Genomic DNA, 22,863 nt, shown 5'->3' on the forward strand with positions numbered 1-22,863 from the left:
TAGTGCTAAGATTATGGAGCACTGTGACAATAATTTGACAAGAATTTCATATGAGAATAAAATAACCAAGTTGTGCAGTATGATTTTTGGAATTGTACATGAAATGGAAACAACAGTGTATTACTAGTTATATTTATCACAATTTGCCATTACTCTACGACAATTGTATTTAAAATACAAACTAGTATATCTTGTCCCAAACACAAAACATCATTTTTATATATTCCTCAATTTAACATTTCTAACTATTTGAAGCAAACTGTAATGTTTTTATCAAATTTGGGATCATCTCTAACTATAGTATAAAGGGTACCTACATTAACAGATCAATATGGGATATGGGATAAGGGGGAAGGTTCAGCTGGGTTTTTCAAAAAAGTTATTTTAATACACATACTAGCTTTGTTGATGAAAACAGTGTACAATACATACACATTTTCACAATTAAGATCATTCGTTGAGGTCATGTTCAACATACTAGACATAGAAGCCATTTTGATCATGTTTAACATACACACCATATTGATAATGTTTAACATAATATCTGCAGCCATTTTGGTTGTTTGACAAATTCATCAACCATATAGGAAATGTTTAACACTATGTGTAGCCATTTTTATCATGTTATAAAGCATACTCGAATCGTTTTTGAAAATTGTTGAACATTATATCCAATCATTTTCATGTTTAACATATACATCAACACATTTTAATGTTGAATATGTTGTAAGCATTCATTTCTAACATAGTATCAGCCATTCTGGGAAGGTTGAACATATGTTTGCAGCTATTTTGATCATGTTTTGACAAATGTATCTGCAGCTCTGTCTGTCTATCTTGATTTTTTTTTTTAAAGATAACATTTACAGTCATTTTCATAATGTTTGACATATTAAAAACATCAGGCATTTCAGTATTAGTTATGTTAAACATAATATATGCATCCATTTTAATCATATTTTGGATATATGAAACATAACAACTGCAACCATTTTTATCATATTAGAATAGAAATTTATACTGGATCAGGTCCGTATATTCCAATATTAAGCTATTTTACCCATTTTCATCATGTTCAACATGAGCATCAGACATTTTGTTACTGTAAAATATAAAGTGGTGAGACATCCTACGCACACCCCCCCCCCCCCCCCTCCAACCCATCTTTCCTTTTTATTCCAATGCTTCAATCTCCCTTATAATATGTAGGAATTCTGAACAAGATTAATGACGTGAATACTTTCTTACAGAACATGGTTAATAAACACACACAAAACCATGGTAACCAGTTGGTTTGGGGAAATTTTATGTATTTTTTATTTCTAAAACTTAAAAAAAACTTAGTAAAATGAGTCATAATGCTACATAAATTCTATAGAGTTGCTCATAAATTCAACTGAATGAAAAAAAAAATGGTAAACATAAATAATTACCAAACATATCTACAACTGAAACAATAACAATTTAAAATGAAAATGATTTGATTAAGGCAAGTCTTTTATTTTATACATTGATTTTATGATATTATATAGCACACGATTCATATAATTTTAAGTCATCATCTAGTGATTTCCTAACAAAATCTACAGAAATGTACAAGTAAATAATAGTTTTGGCAAACTGTTATCTTCCAGTTGGACAAGTAAATATTGCCATAATGTAAATGATACATAATTCACAATTCAAATGAAAAAATAAATTCATGAAAAAGTATTTGGGAATATACAGTATATAAACTCAGAACATGATCATTTGTGGCTGGAATTGGGAATTGCGCCCTCAGTGTTCATTATTATTATGATTATTCCTGTTGTTTTCACTATTCTAATGTTTCATCACCTGCTTTCTTTGCATGCATAATAGTATTTCACTGGCATGTCAGACAGCAGATATATGAAGTCAAGTTTTGATTCAACTTTAATATGCATTTTGAAAGCAAGTAGGGGAATACCTGAAAAAATGTTTTATGGTCCATCTTGACAATTTCTCAGACTAATCAAAATACATTTAGAATAACCAAAACGTTGTTCAAACTTTTATCATTGTCAACTTTCTTATTTTGAGTAAAAGAAATTGTTCTCCACGTTTTAAAAATTCAGTGTAGATTGTTACCATACACGGTGAAGTGTAATGAAAAGAGATGTAAACTACACATGTAATCAAAGGTTTAAATCAGTCCTTTCTGATAACCATTGCAGTTCTTAAATCCCATTTACTTTGTTTCTAGTTTACCAGTTTTGACATATTCTTTGACAGTGCTACAGGGGGGCAATGGATCAGTCTAAGAAAGTGTCTGTACTGATGATAAATAAAACACTGCTTTACACTTGGCATGTCTGATACAATGTATTTTATATCAGAACGGATTTCTTGTCATGATCCGTGGTCCCATGATGGGACTCCATCAAAGAGAACCCGCTGGTAAAACTGCTGTTCAGATGGATGTCAAGGGAATAAATGCTGTAATGGTTGTAATATCAGTAAAACACTCAAGCAGATCCAAATATCATCACTTCAACAATTTTGTTTTTCTGATGGACAAATCCCCCATGAGTAGTGTGTTTTTTTTACAAACTCTCATCATGTCTACACTACACTGAATTTTTAATACTGATGTCAAATCTAGTTTTCAAAGTTCAACGAACCTATGACATATATCGTATGAACATTTGCTATGGCAACTATTGCTATAGCAACTATAGGTGAGCTTGAACGACATGGACACTGGGGTGAGCACAATTCTATGTTTCAGTCAGTTTCACAAACTGATCTAAAACTTAATTCAGAATTCTAAAATTCCCTTCAAAAATGACCATGACAAACTACTATATCATCTAATTCTCTGATATATATATTTTTTTGTACATTTAAATATTATAATTTCTAGACAAAAAGACTTTCATACTAACTGGTACAAGTCAAGAAATATAGAAACAATTCAAGACAACATAGGAACGACCAATTTTGGTCTAGAAGCTCCCTTAACTCTTAACAGCTGTGGGTTTGTTTTGTGTGACACTGTTTAGAGGGTTGAAAGCAACGTGGTATATTGCAATATTACAAATAGAGTCCGTAGGTAGGTTACCCTGCATTATTTACTTGACCACATTTTGTCTAAACTGAGAACTACTTTTTGAGAAAATAAACAAACCATACATCCATACACAAATAAGCAACATGCTCTTTAGGTAGTCCACAATACATTGAACAACAAGAAATCTACTAGAAACTTTAGGTTGTCGGTGTTTTTCTTTTCACCTGGTAACAGTTTAAGCACTAATTAAACAGAAAATTCTTTCTTGGAAAAGACATATATCCATACACAAATAAGCCAGATACAGTGTGAATTAATTGTCAACAACAACAAATCTATGGCCAACTTTAGCTTGTGGGTGTTCTTCTCTTCATCAGCGTCAGCTTTGTTCGAGATGGCATTCTTGAATTCACCCATTTCTGAAATCCAATTTACGAAGGCAGTTAGCCAGTGCTATGTACATCTGACCAGTGTTGAACTGTAGGCTGTAGACTGGACTGCTGATATGATGACCCACGTAGAAAGTCTACAATAGGAGAAGAACAGATACAAAAACTAGGATTAACAACGAAAGATTCGACGTAAAAATTACTGCAAAATAAATGGGTTAATGAGTCATTCAATTTGACAAGAAGAAAGGGCAATTACTTTAAAACAAACTCTTTGCTAGGCGTAAACCTAAAGATTTGTTGTTCATATCTGTTACCACTCACTTTAAGGCCTAAAAAAATAACTGTTTGGTTCCGGTTACTCGACCCAATCTAGCTTTTCACAGCCGACCCTAAACTTTTTTTTAAGTATTTGAGAAAAGTTTTATAAAATTGCAAAAATTGAAAGTCTTGCAAGAAATAGTGGATGTGGAAACTGACATCAACTTAAAAAGACACTCTAAAACTGTTCTTCCAATCTGTAATGGCTGAACATCTGATAGGAAGAAATAAACAACACAGAGACCATTTGGAAAACAATGGAAAACCTGAACTAGACACCCACACAGAAAAAAAAATACTTAAAATAAAATAAAAAATCTACCTACTCCACCTATTTTAAAATCGAGCGTAACTGGAACCACACAATTTTTTTTAGTAGGCCTAGTAACTTGTTACAGTTTTAGCAAGTGTTACAAAGTTTAACAAGTCATTACTACAGTGCAAACAACAACAAATCTCTCTGTTTAGGAATAGATCTTATGGTGACATATAAATAAAATTACACTAATGTTCATTGATACTCAACAAAGTTACTTTTTTCATGTCTACATTTCGGCAACGTGACTGTTGCCTCTCTTGGGACAATTTGACAACGACCATTCATTATTGATCAACTCGTCATCTATTACTGTGTCATGTGTATTTGTATGTTGCACTATATCTATCTGTGTATTTGTATGTTGCACTATATCTACCTGTGTATTTGTATGTTGCACTATATCTATCTGTGTATTTGTATGTTGCACTATATCTATCTGTGTATTTGTATCTTGCACTATATCTATCTGTGTATTTGTATGTTGCACTATATCTACCTGTGTATTTGTATGTTGCACTATATCTATCTGTGTATTTGTATCTTGCACTATATCTATCTGTGTATTTGTATGTTGCACTATATCTATCTGTGTATTTGTATGTTGCACTATATCTATCTGTGTATTTGTATGTTGCACTATATCTGTGTATTTGTATGTTGCACTATATCTACCTGTGTATTTGTATGTTGCACTATATCTATCTGTGTATTTGTATGTTGCACTATATCTATCTGTGTATTTGTATCTTGCACTATATCTATCTGTGTATTTGTATCTTGCACTATATCTATCTGTGTATTTGTATCTTGCACTATATCTATCTGTGTATTTGTATGTTGCACTATATCTATCTGTGTATTTGTATGTTGCACTATATCTATCTGTGTATTTGTATCTTGCACTATATCTATCTGTGTATTTGTATGTTGCACTATATCTATCTGTGTATTTGTATGTTGCACTATATCTACCTGTGTATTTGTATCTTGCACTATATCTATCTGTGTATTTGTATCTTGCACTATATCTATCTGTGTATTTGTATGTTGCACTATATCTATCTGTGTATTTGTATGTTGCACTATATCTATCTGTGTATTTGTATGTTGCACTATATCTACCTGTGTATTTGTATGTTGCACTATATCTACCTGTGTATTTGTATGTTGCACTATATCTATCTGTGTATTTGTATGTTGCACTATATCTATCTGTGTATTTGTATGTTGCACTATATCTATCTGTGTATTTGTATGTTGCACTATATCTATCTGTGTATTTGTATGTTGCACTATATCTACCTGTGTATTTGTATGTTGCACTATATCTATCTGTGTATTTGTATGTTGCACTATATCTATCTGTGTATTTGTATGTTGCACTATATCTATCTGTGTATTTGTATGTTGCACTATATCTATCTGTGTATTTGTATGTTGCACTATATCTATCTGTGTATTTGTATGTTGCACTATATCTACCTGTGTATTTGTATGTTGCACTATATCTACCTGTGTATTTGTATGTTGCACTATATCTACCTGTGTATTTGTATGTTGCACTATATCTACCTGTGTATTTGTATGTTGCACTATATCTACCTGTGTATTTGTATGTTGCACTATATCTATCTGTGTATTTGTATGTTGCACTATATCTATCTGTGTATTTGTATGTTGCACTATATCTATCTGTGTATTTGTATCTTGCACTATATCTATCTGTGTATTTGTATGTTGCACTATATCTATCTGTGTATTTGTATGTTGCACTATATCTATCTGTGTATTTGTATGTTGCACTATATCTACCTGTGTATTTGTATGTTGCACTATATCTATCTGTGTATTTGTATGTTGCACTATATCTATCTGTGTATTTGTATGTTGCACTATATCTACCTGTGTATTTGTATGTTGCACTATATCTATCTGTGTATTTGTATGTTGCACTATATCTATCTGTGTATTTGTATCTTGCACTATATCTATCTGCGTATTTGTATCTTGCACTATATCTATCTGTGTATTTGTATGTTGCACTATATCTATCTGTGTATTTGTATGTTGCACTATATCTACCAGTGTATTTGTATGTTGCACTATATCTACCTGTGTATTTGTATGTTGCACTATATCTATCTGTGTATTTGTATGTTGCACTATATCTATCTGTGTATTTGTATGTTGCACTATATCTATCTGTGTATTTGTATGTTGCACTATATCTACCAGTGTATTTGTATGTTGCACTATATCTACCAGTGTATTTGTATGTTGCACTATATCTACCAGTGTATTTGTATGTTGCACTATATCTATCTGTGTATTTGTATGTTGCACTATATCTACCTGTGTATTTGTATGTTGCACTATATCTACCAGTGTATTTGTATGTTGCACTATATCTACCAGTGTATTTGTATGTTGCACTATATCTACCAGTGTATTTGTATGTTGCACTATATCTACCAGTGTATTTGTATGTTGCACTATATCTATCTGTGTATTTGTATGTTGCACTATATCTATCTGTGTATTTGTATGTTGCACTATATCTACCTGTGTATTTGTATGTTGCACTATATCTACCAGTGTATTTGTATGTTGCACTATATCTATCTGTGTATTTGTATGTTGCACTATATCTACCAGTGTATTTGTATGTTGCACTATATCTACCAGTGTATTTGTATGTTGCACTATATCTATCTGTGTATTTGTATGTTGCACTATATCTATCTGTGTATTTGTATGTTGCACTATATCTATCTGTGTATTTGTATGTTGCACTATATCTATCTGTGTATTTGTATGTTGCACTATATCTATCTGTGTATTTGTATGTTGCACTATATCTACCTGTGTATTTGTATGTTGCACTATATCTATCTGTGTATTTGTATGTTGCACTATATCTATCTGTGTATTTGTATGTTGCACTATATCTATCTGTGTATTTGTATGTTGCACTATATCTACCTGTGTATTTAATACAACAGCCTTTACATGTGTGTATAGTTTCTCTATGACATTGATGTCAATAACAAACGTCAATGGCCTAACACCCAATATAAAACATGTGTACGTCTCTCGTACTGAGTCACAGGAATAAGATTGAGAATAGATCTCAATGAACTGTATACAACTCCATATCAATTTCATACATCTCTGCCAAAACTATATTTCAAGTACAGTATCTTGTATGCACATGATTAACTAAAGTAGGAAGCTGGAACAAAAAATGTTCTATTTGTCAAACTGTCAAGGAAGTAAACTTTTATTGTTATGGAGACTTGGTTAATTGCCAGCATGTTGTTGCCAATCTGCAGAGAAGTATTTATTTGAAGTATTTGACTTGACCCCTCATACCTGAATTAGATTCTTAGGAGAAGGTTAGGTCATTGACCTTATTAAAAGGTCAATCTACATAGCAGTATCTATTTAAAGTTTGTAAACCTGTAAACAAGCTTGACAAGTTTACTGCTCATGGACAGAAGAACAGTTTGCCCTCTGGCCACAGACTTGTCTTGGTGTTACTACCTCAAGCAGCTCTCTAAACCAAGCCATAGAATTGTCTTGGTGTTATTACCTCAAGAAGCTCTCTAAACCAAGACACAGAATTTTCTTGGTGTTCCTACCTCAAGAGGCTCTATACACCAAGCCCGACCTTTCACCTTTGAAAGCATATAAACCTGATTATCACCAATACCTATGCTAAATCTAAATGGGTCTTATATGTAAACCTATGGTATACAATTGGAAGGATAGCCAATTACAAGTGTCAGGTTTTGTACAGCTGTTGCCAGGTGGTAATTTCAAATATTCAGAACAAATATCTGTGTTACCAAGGGTGAAGGACTTGGCATGGTGTAGAGAGAGCTCTTGAGATAGTAACACCAAGACAATTTAGTCTCTGGGTGTAGAGAGCTTCTTGATAGTAACACCAAGATAAGTCTCTGGGTGTAGAGAGCTCTTGAGACAGTAACACCAAGATATTTAGTCTCTGGGCTAGAGAGAACATTGTCATGGGTCAAAATGATCATAAGTGTGTTTTCCTGTGAATTAAATCAACACATTTGGTGCATTTCAGTGACATGTCAAAGTGGCTTTGTGGTTATACACAGGTGAGGAAATAGAGTGTGTCCATTTATGTTTGTAAACAGGCAATCAGTCTGGTGGAAAAAAAACAACTCACAGAGTTGACAGCTTCAGTTTAATCACAGAGTGGACACACAGTTTATTGACATGATGACGACACTATAATTATGTGTGAAATGATGAGATGACATCATACTCTAGATGTTTAACACAGAAAAGATCATTCCATTGCAGCTAGTCATTGGGACTAAATGATTACAACAATGGTTGTTTGTAAGTAAACACTACGACAGTCTATATCTATTTCATTTTTCTCCCCTCTATCACCTTTATCCAGGTACAAAATGTCCATCTCTTGTTGTATCTAATATAGCAGTAATTATAACAATATAAGCAAAACTGTTTGTGGTTTTGAGGAAATTATTCAATTCTACTTATTACTGGATGTGATAATATATTAAAAGCAGTCTATATATCGACATTTTGAGGAAAATACTGTTTTTTCCACAAATTATTAATTTATTTGAGTCCAGGTGTTTTTGTGTTTAACAGATATAAATCTGAGAAGCATACATAAATCCTTATATGTTATTCCGCAATAGTTTTCTTTGTTCATACAAGGAATATACAAGTGACCTAAGGGGCCTTGTCAATATGAGTCACACGACAAGTGGTGAAAACACCTTAGGTCACAAGGTACAAATATTTTCCAGCTGAATGAAGAAAAGAATTGGGGAAATAATATAATTATACCCCCTGAAGCATAATTTATGAAAAATCAGATAAAACAATTGAATGTGGAATATTATGACTCATATTTCAAGGATTGCAGAACCAGTGATGTAGCCACAAGTTGAACTGATGTAGAACAACCAGGGTATACATTCCTTGTTTTCTGTTCAAAGGCAATAGTTGGCTTGCACATGGTATACTCTCTATTATCAGACAACATATCTCCAACCAAAGGTCCATCTCAAAGAACTAAACTACATTCCTGACTATCAGTAATCTGCTTTTCATTTTTGACAGGCCACTGGCCTCTCATTTTTGACAGTGATGAACATACACACTTCCAGACAGACAGACTCCTAGAATGACATTTACATGTCATAGGTCATCTTAGGGTCATTACACATGAATAGAATCAGTGTATGGTACAAAAGTTTTGTGTTTTTCTTTTAAACATATAATTAAGCTCAATTAAGGTGCAATCTTCTGTGGGTGACCTGTGGATCGTTATATTGAAGTGACTACACACTGACTTGATAGATAGAGTTTATCTATACCTGCTAATCCCAAGGTTAGCTAAACTCATTAGCCATTGTTATCTCGTTGACATAGCACAGGTTAATCCAATTATACATGTTTAGCTATCTTTTATCTTAATCAGCTAATAATTTATCTTAAACCACTTTGTAAAATCTATCTTTAACAAACAATACAGTATTTAGGTTGTAAACAGTCTAGCTAACCCAGCCTAGAATCTGTAAGTCGTCAGTATTTATGACTCATGTAAAATATCAACATGTTATTGTATTCAGTAATACTGTGTTTTGTGTTCATCTGTTGTTGTGTATTTAGTCGTTTCAGGATTATCTGACTTTAAATGTAATTTGGAGTCAAATAAACTATACTCCACTACATCAATGGACAACCATAGTTTATATATGGTGCTGGTTTATAGCTACGTTAGCCCTCATTCTGTTAGTCTCCAGTAGCATCCTATACCAAGTGGGTATTGCCATCTAAAAAGATTCCCATACACTGATTGGTCACAGTGGAGAGTAACTATATATAACTAGGTTGTCTGATTATTCAAATGAAAGCATTGTGTAAATTTAAATAAGCCTTAAATTATGCACACAATGCATGTCTGTATTGAATGTGGGATTCTTTAACAGTTACTGGTAAAGTCATAATTGTTGATTGTTTCATGGTTTTTTAATCAACCTTATTATGGGATAATGGTTGCTGATTGGTTTGTGAAAGTGTCAATCATCCTCTGTCTTGGGATAATGGTTGCTGATTGGTTTGTGAAAATGTCAATCATCCTCTGTCTTGGGATAATATTGCTGATTGGTTTGTGAAAGTGTCAATCATCCTCTGTCTTGGGATAATGGTTGCTGATCGGTTTATGAAAATGTCAATCATCCTCTGTCTTGGGATAATATTGCTGATTGGTTTGTGAAAGTGTCAATCATCCTCTGTCTTGGGATAATATTGCTGACTGGTTTGTGAAAGTGTCAATCATCCTCTGTCTTGGGATAATATTGCTGACTGGTTTGTGAAAGTGTCAATCATCCTCTGTCTTGGGATAATATTGCTGATTGGTTTGTGAAAATGTCAATCACCCTCTGTCTTGGAATAATATTGGTGACTGGTTTGTGAAAATGTCAATCACCCTCTGTCTTGGAATAATATTGGTGACTGGTTTGTGAAAATGTCAATCACCCTCTGTCTTGGAATAATATTGCTGATTGGCTTAAAGCTTGTGAAAGTGTCAATCACCCTCAATAAATTTTGGGATTATGCTAACTGATTGGTTAAATAGAAGTGTCAATCACCTTCCCTCACCCATGTTCAATGAAATATGATGACAAATACAGTATGTTACCAGCTTGTAACTTTACTGACAGAGATATTCTGTAGACAATGACAAAGACAGCTATGGCCTCATATCACTACAAGTAGGACAATCACAGGTTGCCAGGTGTGGGGAACCTACTTCTTAGTACATCAACTCAGTCTGTCATATGTTAATCAATGTGACTCATTTAGAACTCTAGAAACAACCTAAGAATGTTGTTATGATCTTAAAAAGGAATTAACCGGAATTTGGTACATCCCTATTAGTGCTAATTGCTTCAAATGACAACACTAAGCTGATGATACACACACTGTCTGAAATACTGATGTGATGACCTCTTTATGAGTTCAATGAGATCGTACTGGATGCGCTCACAGCTAAACTTTGTCATTTAATAGTTTTACATACCAACCTGCACCCACACCCAGAATGCATGAGTTTACTATCTTCAAATTTGGAAAGCCCTACTTTTAGAATTACACCCTTGATAATTATACTTCAGAGTGGACTGGATGTCTCTGGCGAGGACGATCCAAGATGATAAAAGGTGTTCCAATAAATTAATGAACGTGGGATAACTAATCATGAAAACTGCTGACACAAGTTACCAGAGTCGTTCTGGTAAAATTAATCACAGGTCAGGGCACATTAGATAGATCAAACACATATCTGAGCACATCATTACATATATCAAACACATATCTGAACACATTAGATAGATCAAACACATATCTGAGCACATAGATCAAACACATACCTGAGCACATAGATCAAACACATATCTGAGCACATAGATCAAACACATATCTGAGCACATAGATCAAACACATACCTGAGCACATAGATCAAACACATATCTGAGCACATAGATCAAACACATATCTGAGCACATAGATCAAACACATATCTGAGCACATAGATCAAACACATACCTGAGCACATAGATCAAACACATACCTGAGCACATAGATCAAACACATATCTGAACACATAGATCAAACACATACCTGAGCACATAGATCAAACACATACCTGAGCACATAGATCAAACACATATCTGAACACATAGATCAAACACATATCTGAGCACATTGGATAGATCAAACACATATCTGAGCACATAAAACACACCAAACTTGTAAAGGCAGACTTCAGATCAGGATTAAAATCTATGTATGAAAACTGGTTGCTTGACAGAACTATAGAAAAAAATTGATCTAGAACAATAGATTGGTTCCATGTAATCCTCATAATATTAAGATAACTGATGTGATGACCCGGCATTGAAACAAACTGCTATTTAAAGAAAGCATCATAACATAAATAGACATATACTGAAAAGTGACTTTAAATTCTAAATGAAAACAACATATTTCACATACTAGTATTGCATACCATGGATAAAGTATCCCTTCCTTTTACAAATATTTAACATGGCTTCATAGTGAATGATCCTAAATCATTCCAGCAGCTGGTACTTTGTACCTACATTCCCTCATTGCAAAGTAGTGGACAAGGTTTCATGAAATAATTTATTAATATCATTCATATAATAATGAGATATGGTCTGAACAATAGTATATAGTGAAGGTTTGTCATGTATTATCTCATCTCTACTAAAGTAAAGTATGTTTTGACTGACTATTAATGGCAAGTACAGGTACGGTTGAAGATATGACACCCCCTGTGACAAATCAACTCAACTCAATACAAACTAGTACGGCTGAAGATAGTGATGACACCCCCTGTGACAATTCACGTCATTCATTATCTCATCTTCACTCAATACAATGAGGAGGGCTGAAGATAGTGATGACACCCCCCTGTGACAAGTCACGTCATTCATTATCTCATCTTCACTGGTACCAGGTAGACCATAGTAGGACTTAATATTATAGCAAAGACACCCCCTGTAACAAGTCAGGTCACTTCATATCATGCACCAATCAGATACACTATCTGTGCAGTAGTTAATAATTTGTACTGTGATATGGGTTACAGCAACTTTCCCAGGACTAAGTATTACTACAACTGTCAGTCATTTACTAAAATTCAAACAGTAAATGGGTTCAGGCTTAAATTGAAGTTCTTGACCTGATGGTCTGCTTAATATTTTGTTATACACACCTATTAGGGTGACCCTTTGTTTCTCATTGTAACACCATACACATGATGAGGAAGTTGGTCAGTTAAAAAGAGAAAAGGATAAAAAGTATCGATATTTGCATGCATGATGTTGACAGTGAAATCATAATGATTGCAATGTTCATTGACATCACAGAATTAATCAACTAAACCAACATTTCTGCGATAAAAAATATTTTCACATTTTGCCATTGCCATGTTACTTTCGGTAAAAATGTGTTTTTTCTGAAAGGGGATGTTAAAGAAACTAGATTGGGAAAATCAGAAGAAAATCTCAATGTATCACAAAATGCTACATTACAAACTGGCATAGTCCAGACAACTGTAACAGTCGCAAGAAATAGAAGAACCCCACAAGTGGCAATTTGAAAAGTAGCATCACATGTTAAATCCTCCTTTCCAATGCCACATTAATATGTTATTCCCAATATTTTTCTTCCCTCAGCCAAGGAAAATATGAGTGACCTAAGGAGCCTTTGTCACTATGAGTTGATAGACGAGTAGAGACAACCCTTAGGTCACAAGTATTTTCTGGTTGAATGAAGAAAAATATTGGAGAACAACATGATTATACCAACACCAGTAATATCAAAAAAATATTCAGGAAAGTTATGGCAATTTTGAATGTTTTGACTTTGACAAGTCATGCTGGGGCATGAGTCAGCCATTTTGTCAGCTGTTATGTAAGTGTCTGTGTACCGTACAGTTTGTGGTGTTGTGTCATGTCTAATAAACCATGTGTACCGTACAGTTTGTGGTGTTGTGTCATGTCTAATAAACCATGTGTACCGTACAGTTTGTGGTGTTGTGTCATGTCTAATAAACCATGTGTACTGTACAGTTTGTGGTGTTGTGTCATGTCTAATAAACCATGTGTACCGTACAGTTTGTGGTGTTGTGTCATGTCTAATAAACCGTGTGAACAGTATTCTTCATTCCTGTGTCATCTCAATATTTCAAACACAGCAGAACCAGTGATATAGACACACGTTGTCATGACATAGAAACGTGTTGTCATGACGTAGAATGACCAGAGTATATATTCCATTTTTCTCATGCATGGTATAAAATGGAATGATCGATCTACCACTAACAACTGTCAATATACATTTCTAGCAAGACTTTCAAAACCTACATAGCAAATCAACACTCTCTGAGGTTCACCTAAATACCCACTACCACTCTCGTCACATCTCAGAACCTTCCCGTTATAGGCCCTGGTTGACTGATTTTGGAAGTGAAGCATTATGACACAATCCCATTACGCGTGAGTGCAAGTGTGGCTTACTTGAGGTATCTGCGGAGTGCTTGCAGTGTTCGCTGCAGTCATACTTTCATAAGTGTACAAGTGAAAGTGCAGCAGAAAACACTGCAAATATGAGATCAAATACCATGAGTGTCAACTCTGGTACTAACGCGGCATGGGCTTCTGTTATTATTATGATTGTATTTTTTATCTGAAACAGTAAATTTCCATAAAATCACATTGTGTCACAGTGTGATCACACCATTTAATGTGCAAAGAACAATCATGCCCTCATTTGTATACCACTTACATGCAGGTATGCAAACATCATTGCAAATACCACTAGTATGTACACACACCAGTACAAGTAATCTGTTGTACATAATGTAATAATACCACTATGGTAGTATGCACACACACACACACACCAGTGTCAGTAATCTGTGGTACATAATGTAATAATACAGGCTACAGGCTACAAAGGATATTATATGGAGTACCTTACCTGCATACACTTTGTCATCCTTTTATCCCAAAGTCTGACTACACCATATCGAGATGAACCTGACGCTATGAGATTACGTCCATCTGTCTGCATGCAATAAATGGCTGAATCATCAGGTTCTTCAAACTGCAGTACAGAGTTACTGAAAATATAAACATTTCATACGAGACTTTAAAAAAATGACAAACATGATACTGACAGTAAATAATCTTTCACACAAAGTTATCGAACAATTCAGTTACAAAAAATCTATACAACTGATTGCAAGTGATAAATCACTATATTGCCTTCTTGGAAGTTGCATTTAGGAATTTCTGTTCGATGGACTCCAGAATTTCTTCCTTGTCCGTGTATGGATGTAGTAGAAGTACTACTAAAATGTACTGTAATGTGTTGTCATTTATATATGATGGTGAGAAATACACACTAATACTTTGGAATGAAGAAGAATCAAGGCTCATCCCATTTTATTATTTATGTAAGCATAAAAAGTGTGTAACTTTGAATGCTGGTGATACGTATAATTCATGTAAATGTATGCAAATTATATGCAAATTAAAGTGCAACTGATCTGCAATGCTTGCCATCAATCCTGCAGAGAACATTGCATACTATGTATTCCCACATTTTGCACTTTGATTTTACCTAAGAAAACTCACGAAATTACAGCATTCTTCATGATATTAATTTGTGAGATCACAAAATACTTTACAAGAGTGGAAAGATTAATTTGCCTATGAAGACAATGTCTGCAGATACACTATAAATATACTGTATACATAAATACAAACACACACACACACACACACACACACACACACACACACACACACACACACACACACACACACATACACACACGCATGCACGGCGCACGCACATGCACACACACACACACACACACACACACACACACACACACACACACACACACACACATCCACATAGATTACACACACCCAGACAGGCAGCCAGCCAGTCAAATAAACAAAATAAATATATACTGGGCTCAGTGTTTTTACGTCTTTCTTTGTACTCTAACATCCATAGTCATTCCTAGTCTATCCATTGCCTTGTTGAGTTCTAAATCAGGCTAGTATACATTCTCAATATTTTTTCAGACTAGCTTGTTTTAATCCTAATATTACCAGACAAGACTACAGTACAGGTATAGGAGGTCAAGATGGTCATTTACCCAGGATTGCTCTCTATAGCAACTACACATTTCATAGTGAATGAAAGTGGTGTTCTCTATTATCCCTGTGATCTCACAACTGATAGTAACTGTATACCTACACTAGTATTATGTCCTGCTACACATAAATTCAATTAAAACGTCAGCATGCAAGAATCCAGGTGCCTCTAAAAGGTAAAACTTTCAAGCGTAGTGAGATGTTGTTGGTGATAGAATTCACAGAGGAGTTGGAATTCCATCATTGTTGTTAATGTGGGCGTACTAAACATACTATCAAAGCACTAGTATCTGCTAATACATGGATTAAATTGACTGTTAGAAGACAGCCACCTGATACTAAGCTCCATTCCCTAGATGTACATATGTCTGGTTATAAACACAGACAATGTTACCCTATGGAAAGAAAGCAGCCTAAATTACAGCATGGTGGTTGTTCAATTCATACACATACATACACAAAGTCTAGTACCCAGTGCAGTAACTTAAAGTTTAACGCCACTCCAATATAGTTATTTAAAATACAGGTAAATAAACTTCAGGTATTTTCAGAAACTTTGGGTTTATACAGAGTCATTTCATGATTTTACATCACGTAAAGTTCACTCAATTGCCAAGAATTACCAAATTAAAACTCTTCTTTCACCTCTATTGTTCTGTTAGTAGTGCACCATTGCATCATGGGTCTTGGCAGACATGTATATGGATCAGATGAACAATGAATATTCATGCACCCTAAGTGTTTATTGCCTTCAGATAAATAGATGAATATGTATCATTTACCTCATAAGTATAGGGGCAGCATGGAAAGGGGGGGGGGGGGGGCAATGTACAAGGATCTTTCACATGTCCTTTTTAATTCTACTTTTTTACTACAAAGAATACATACCATTTATAGATAGACTCAATGTCAATGCTTTTTAATATATCTACTCTCACTGATATTCATTTTATTTGGGGGGGGGGGGGTTTAATTTTTTTAGTCCTAATTTTTTATTGTTCAATTTGATGGTGTTTACATTATACTTTATGATTTTGATTTTTTTTTTTTTTACATTTTTCTTGTTTCATTCACTTTAAATCTACTTTCCCTGTTGAAGCCTGTTGGCCAACTAGGAGGACTTTCCAACAGTTGTTATATTCAGTTATTCCAAACAAAACTAGGGCAATGAAATCAATCTTTCAAGATTGATTTCTTTATTAAACATAGAATGCAAGAACAGTTCATTTGCATTTTTTATTGTACAGTATATTAGGACTTGGGACATGACCTTTCTCAAACGGAAATTAAGTTATTTTTAGTTCATTTCTGATAAAAGGAAAAAGGCATCTTTTAATTTCCCATTCATAGTGTGGGAATTTGCTGGCAATTTGAATATTAGTAAATTCAGTATCACTTTATTCTCTATTTTCAAAGTCATATAGTGAACCCTGAATCTAAACTGTTGAAGTGGCAAAAAGCTAACAAATGTGCAAAATGTTGTTATTGTACGTGCAATAACAAAACTTTCCACATATTTTTTAGCTTTTTGCAATGTATTGAGTTACAACCATAGATTTTATCAATATCGTTTCAAGTTGATTTTCCAAGCAGGAAGTCATGATAAAAATATTTTATAAATTAAAAATCACAAATAAATACCCAATCCTCATCCATATGACCACCTTAATATTAGGAATGACTACTATTGAAGAACACTTCCTGGTTTTATTCATAGACGTAAGTACTGTAAGTGGATGAAAAGTAGTTCAAGTGGTATGAGTTGAGTTGATAAGCTTGTTTTACTCATATGAAAATAATCACATAAAACCTTGACTGAAGTATTCCTGCATAATATAAATGTTGATGCTCACCCCTCTGATAACATTAGAAGTCATTTCTGGTGTTGTCAACACAGTTAATGACACAATCTTTGACTCTTTAGGTATACATGTATCATGTATCATTTATACGCAGCAAAGTCTCCCCCCCCCACCACCACCACCACCAAAAAACAACAACTTTTCCTCCAGTAAATGTATGTCTATACTAAATTAGGTTATTGAATCATTTAGCTATTATGCCAGAAAACCTTGCTGAATGTTGGTATTAACAAATGGTAGAAGTAAGCATGTAGGACACTACAGGTATAGGGTACCTTTTACATACAGCAACACCTCCCCCCCCCAAAAAAAAAAAAAGCACAAAAAATCCACACACACACACACACACACACACACACAGAGAGACAGAGACAGAGAGAGAGACACACACACACACCACACACACACAAAACAACAACAACAACAACAACAACAACAACAACAACAACAACCTCCCCAAAAAAACAAACAAACAAACAAACAAAATATATTAACTCAGCTTGTACCCCTATAAATTTGATGGCTAGTCTGTAGTTGTTATTTCACTTACTTATGGTTACATCTGATATCCCACTGTCTGATGTAGGTATCATATCCACAGGATAGCAAAGTGTAGGGTGTCTCATAGTGTAGATCAAGTATACCAGCTCCCTTCCTGTATGACTTTCCAACCACCTGGCGCAACTTACCACTGCAAATAGATTAACCAATGAGAGAAGAAATGAATTACAAACTACCAGGTGTACCATATTACTATTAATACAGCAACCAATGATGATTACAAACTACCAGGTGTACCATATTACTATTAATACAGCAACCAATGATGATTACAAACTACCAGGTGTACCATATTACTATTAATACAGCAACCAATGATGATTACAAACTACCAGGTGTACCATATTACTATTAATACAGCAACCAATGATGATTACAAACTACCAGGTGTACCATATTACTATTAATACAGCAACCATTATTGTACAAACCACCTTGCGTACTTTTTCATTATAAAGTATATCAACCAATGAGAAGTGAAATTATTTACAAAGAATCTGGCAACTATAGTTTACTATAATTGATTCTTGGACTCATAAATGATACATTCTCCACCTGGCATACCTTACCATCATAATACATATTACACCACTATTCTCCACCTGACATACCTTACCATCATAATACATATTAAACCAATAGTGTGAAATTATTCACAAATGTGATTTGATCAAAGAGTTTTCTGACAAAGCTTTCACAATCAATTTTAATATTCAATGTTCATAAGCAAATTGGTTATAGGATTCCTTTAGTCTTTCAAGTTAAATTAGTAGATCTCTAGGGGCAAGTCCAGAACTACCCTGTGGCAATAGACCTAGGGCAGTTAATATAGCCATCAAAAGCTATACAGTGGATACATTCAGGATAAAAACCATTGGTGATCCATTAGCTAGCTAGTCCACAGCACATCACTGGACTGGACTACACTCACTCTTATCTACTATGAGAGTTAGTATAGTTACACATCCAGTGTTGTGGACATGCTAGCTAATGGATTGCTAATGCCCTTTATCCTGAACTCACCCAGTATATGCCATTCTAAGAGTTATTTTAGTTGTTCCCTTGAGGGCCTCCTGCATTTCTGAAAATGTTGTAAGAACACGAAATTTGTAACATGCACGATTACAAATCACTATAATGTATGTAAATAGGATGGAATAGATACTATATATTTTGTAATTAAATTTAAGTGGGCATATATGTAATTTGGAGAAATTAGAAAACTATTTCCTGTTTCACAATTATTGTTATAGCACACTAAATTACCTTATATTATATTTAATTCATAATAATAGGAAAATTCCAGATTTTAATTTCCTGGTTTTCCCACTTTGGCATATTTGCCTGGATTTCAAATTCACTCTTCCAGCTTATAAATATGATGTACGTCGTCACAAACCTGCATATTTAATCCACGGTACTTCACCTTTTGCACAGGAAGTATCATTGAATGTTTAGACAAAAGATACGTCTCCGAGGGGAAGAACTAAACAAAATGTCTCATCTAGTACTCAGAATCACTTTTTGTGCTACGCTAAGTAGTATTGAATTCTTGTCAATCAGAGCAATGCAATTATTAGATTGGTGAATTGAATGATAGTGTTATCAACGTGTGTGCAGGTGTTCGGACTATAATCACTTACGTCTGTATATCCCATATCCTGAGCGGTGTCACTTGGAAATAACTAGCTGTACCACTGGCAAAAGAACTGTGAAATAAGAGAAACACTAAAACAGTAAATACACAATATCTCTCCACTATGATTCTACTATGAATACTGTATATCTTTGATTGCTGAAAGCTGTGCAAACTTCACAGGCCATCATTCACATCAAAGCTATTATTTAAATGATATAGATAAGGAACAGCAGGTTACATTAACAACTTACTATTTTACAATAACTACAAGAACACACTCTCACTAATTTCATTTCATTTCCTTGGATAAACATCCATAGGAAAACAGTTGGAATGTCAAGTATACACAATAGGGTCACTATATCATGAACAAGTCTTCATCTACACTTCCTAGAAAAATCTGATGTAGTGTACACATCGCAAGTTCTTTTTGATGCTTTCATTTACTGTCATTTGTTCTTTTGTGAGTGCCATAGGTTTTCCTGAGCCACACGAAAGCGCTGAGTGAATTCACTCAATGAATGAGAACGCGAAATGCACTGAAACATACGTGCAGAGCATTCTGTTTGAAAAGAACATGAGCATAGAACGCAGAAAATGATGTTATCTTTATTGTTTGGTGGTTCTCTGTCTTTCAATTTTAAACGTTGAGTGTTACATTGTAAGGCGGATTCTGATTGGCTACTTGTAAGTACAAGATTGGGTTCAGGTAAACGTATGGTGTTGTGTCAGATGTATGTAACAAGCACTCACAAAAGAACAAATGATATTAAAACGTAACAGCCAAAAAGAAATCACACCATGTACACCACATCAGATTTTAATCTGATTGATGTTGACCATACCTGTCCCAAGGATTGAACTTGACTGACCAGACTCTGTCCTGAGCATGTATAGTTGTATGACAGACTCCAGTATCTTTAGACCACAGTCTTATAGATTGATCTCTGGACCCCGATAGAATCAAATCATGCTTTACATCCACACAGTTAACATCAGCAGTATGACCACGGTAGATGTGACGTATTCGTCCATTACGGACATGCCATGATATGACTTTACCATCCCTACAAGAAATGAACCAAAGTCAATAAAAAATCAGCAAGACAGATTTTAAAAAAATTATCACTATCAAAGTTGACACAGTAATCATGAAACAACAACAGATTTCTTACAATGGCATGGCAGTAGTAGAGCAAGGGTAAATTTTACCAACATCCCATAATATGACTTTACTGTCTCTATAATAAATGAGACAAAGTAAATCAAAGTTAAGTAAGATGGGTAAAAAATGGATCAAAAATCAAAATCAAAAGTTGGTATTAGTGGTATGACATCACTGAAACTATTATTAATTCTTAAAACATTACTGAAACTGATCACCCTGAAACATTGCTGTATTTTAGTCATCCTAAATATCTAATTATTTTTAAATGTCACTGGACAGGTATAAATCTATATTGAAATGTCATTGGCATAAATTAATTTGAAACATCATTGAAGTTGATTACCTTTAATCCTTACAATCTCATGCTAGTGTGTATACAATACAATACCCCCCCCCCCATTACCATGGTTACCAAACCTTAACAAAAACGCTAATTACTGCAATGTATGAGAACCTTGGACAATTTTGACAAGATTTCCTCCTCTCTATTATTACTACTTTGCTTAGTATAACAATTGTCATATTATCTATCCTCTGTGCCATAATACATAATTTATCTGTACATGACCTTGCTATAACCTTTCCACGTTCATCATTGGTAATATAGATCAAACATCTCCCATGAGAGTTGTCAATAGTTTCACTTAATAGGTCCATCAGATAGATATTCTATTTCATGGATCACACAGTGTGTTCATGATGGAGTCTCTTCCTTTATTTCATTACCTTTAACATTTTACTTTGCATGGGATGTAATACGAATTGAAGTGTGTTCAGCAGTTTCAGTTCCTCTATTTCATCACCTTTAACATTTTACACTTTTGAAAAGGAAAAATGTGTCCATCAGTTTTTACTTGGTTCGTATTTTACAGACTGAAGAGAACAGACAAAAATGCCAAATTCTGTATGTGATATATTTTCTTAACAAAAACAACTGATTTCATATTTTGTGATTCATCTTCATCTACCTTTAACAATCCATTTTCAAAGAATCTAGTATCTAATTAGTGTTCAGCAGTTTCATTTTGTTGTTAATTTGACAGAGTGACAAAACAAAGTCTAGACTAACTGATACATCATCTTATATATTATATCCGATATATTTCATAACACACATTTTGTTTTGTTTTTAGTTTGGTACTAACAATTTGTCAGTCAATGTAATTTGACAAAAATAAATGGATAACAAGATATTACTCCCCAATACTTTTCTTCATTCAGTGAAGGAAAATATGAGTGACCTAAGTGGCCTTTATCACTACTCTTCTAGCAACTCATAGTGACCTAAGTGGCCTTTATCACTACTCTTCTAGCAACTCATAGTGACCTAAGTGGCCTTTATCACTACTCTTCTAGCAACTCATAGTGACAAAACCCTTAGGTCATGAGTATTTTACAGCATAATGAAGAAAAATATTGGGGAATAATAATGATTCAAATAATTAAATATTTTAATAATTGTGAACATTTTAACTCATATTTCGGACACAGCAGGACCAATGACGTGTTGTCATGACATAGAATGACCGGGGTATAAATTCCATATTTTTGTTCAACTTGACTTGTGCATTGTATATTTCAATTTATATCAAACAAGTCTGAACACATAGTAACTGTGCTCCAGCAATAGCATAATGTACATTCATCTTCTGAACCATCAGTCAAACAAAACAAAAACTTTGTGACAAAATAGACTGTGGTCATCTATCTGTATTGAGATACCTAACATTCATGTCTGAAACTTGGGATTTACAGTTTGTTTTTATGATAACATAATGTTCTCCCCATACTAG

The 22,863-nt window shown here is 34.1% G+C and overlaps 1 protein-coding gene across 2 annotated transcripts in view; it reads right to left on the bottom strand.

Moving 5' to 3' along the window:
* Positions 1–1,390: 1,390 nt before the first annotated feature.
* LOC144446554 (F-box/WD repeat-containing protein 4-like) overlaps positions 1,391–22,863 on the bottom strand; it is a 77,079-nt gene continuing 55,606 nt past the window's right edge. For both annotated transcript variants that reach the window (XM_078136342.1, XM_078136344.1), the window contains 5 exons: positions 20,748–20,969; positions 19,907–19,972; positions 18,253–18,393; positions 14,648–14,789; positions 1,391–3,560 (listed from right to left, as the gene is read on the bottom strand). In XM_078136342.1, the coding sequence (XP_077992468.1) occupies positions 3,444–3,560; positions 14,648–14,789; positions 18,253–18,393; positions 19,907–19,972; positions 20,748–20,969 (688 nt within the window). In that variant the 3' untranslated portion in view covers positions 1,391–3,443. The remainder of the gene's footprint in view (positions 3,561–14,647; positions 14,790–18,252; positions 18,394–19,906; positions 19,973–20,747; positions 20,970–22,863) is intronic.

The sequence above is a fragment of the Glandiceps talaboti genome, chromosome 15 (genome assembly GCF_964340395.1).
Source record: "Glandiceps talaboti chromosome 15, keGlaTala1.1, whole genome shotgun sequence".
NCBI lineage: Eukaryota > Metazoa > Hemichordata > Enteropneusta > Spengelidae > Glandiceps > Glandiceps talaboti.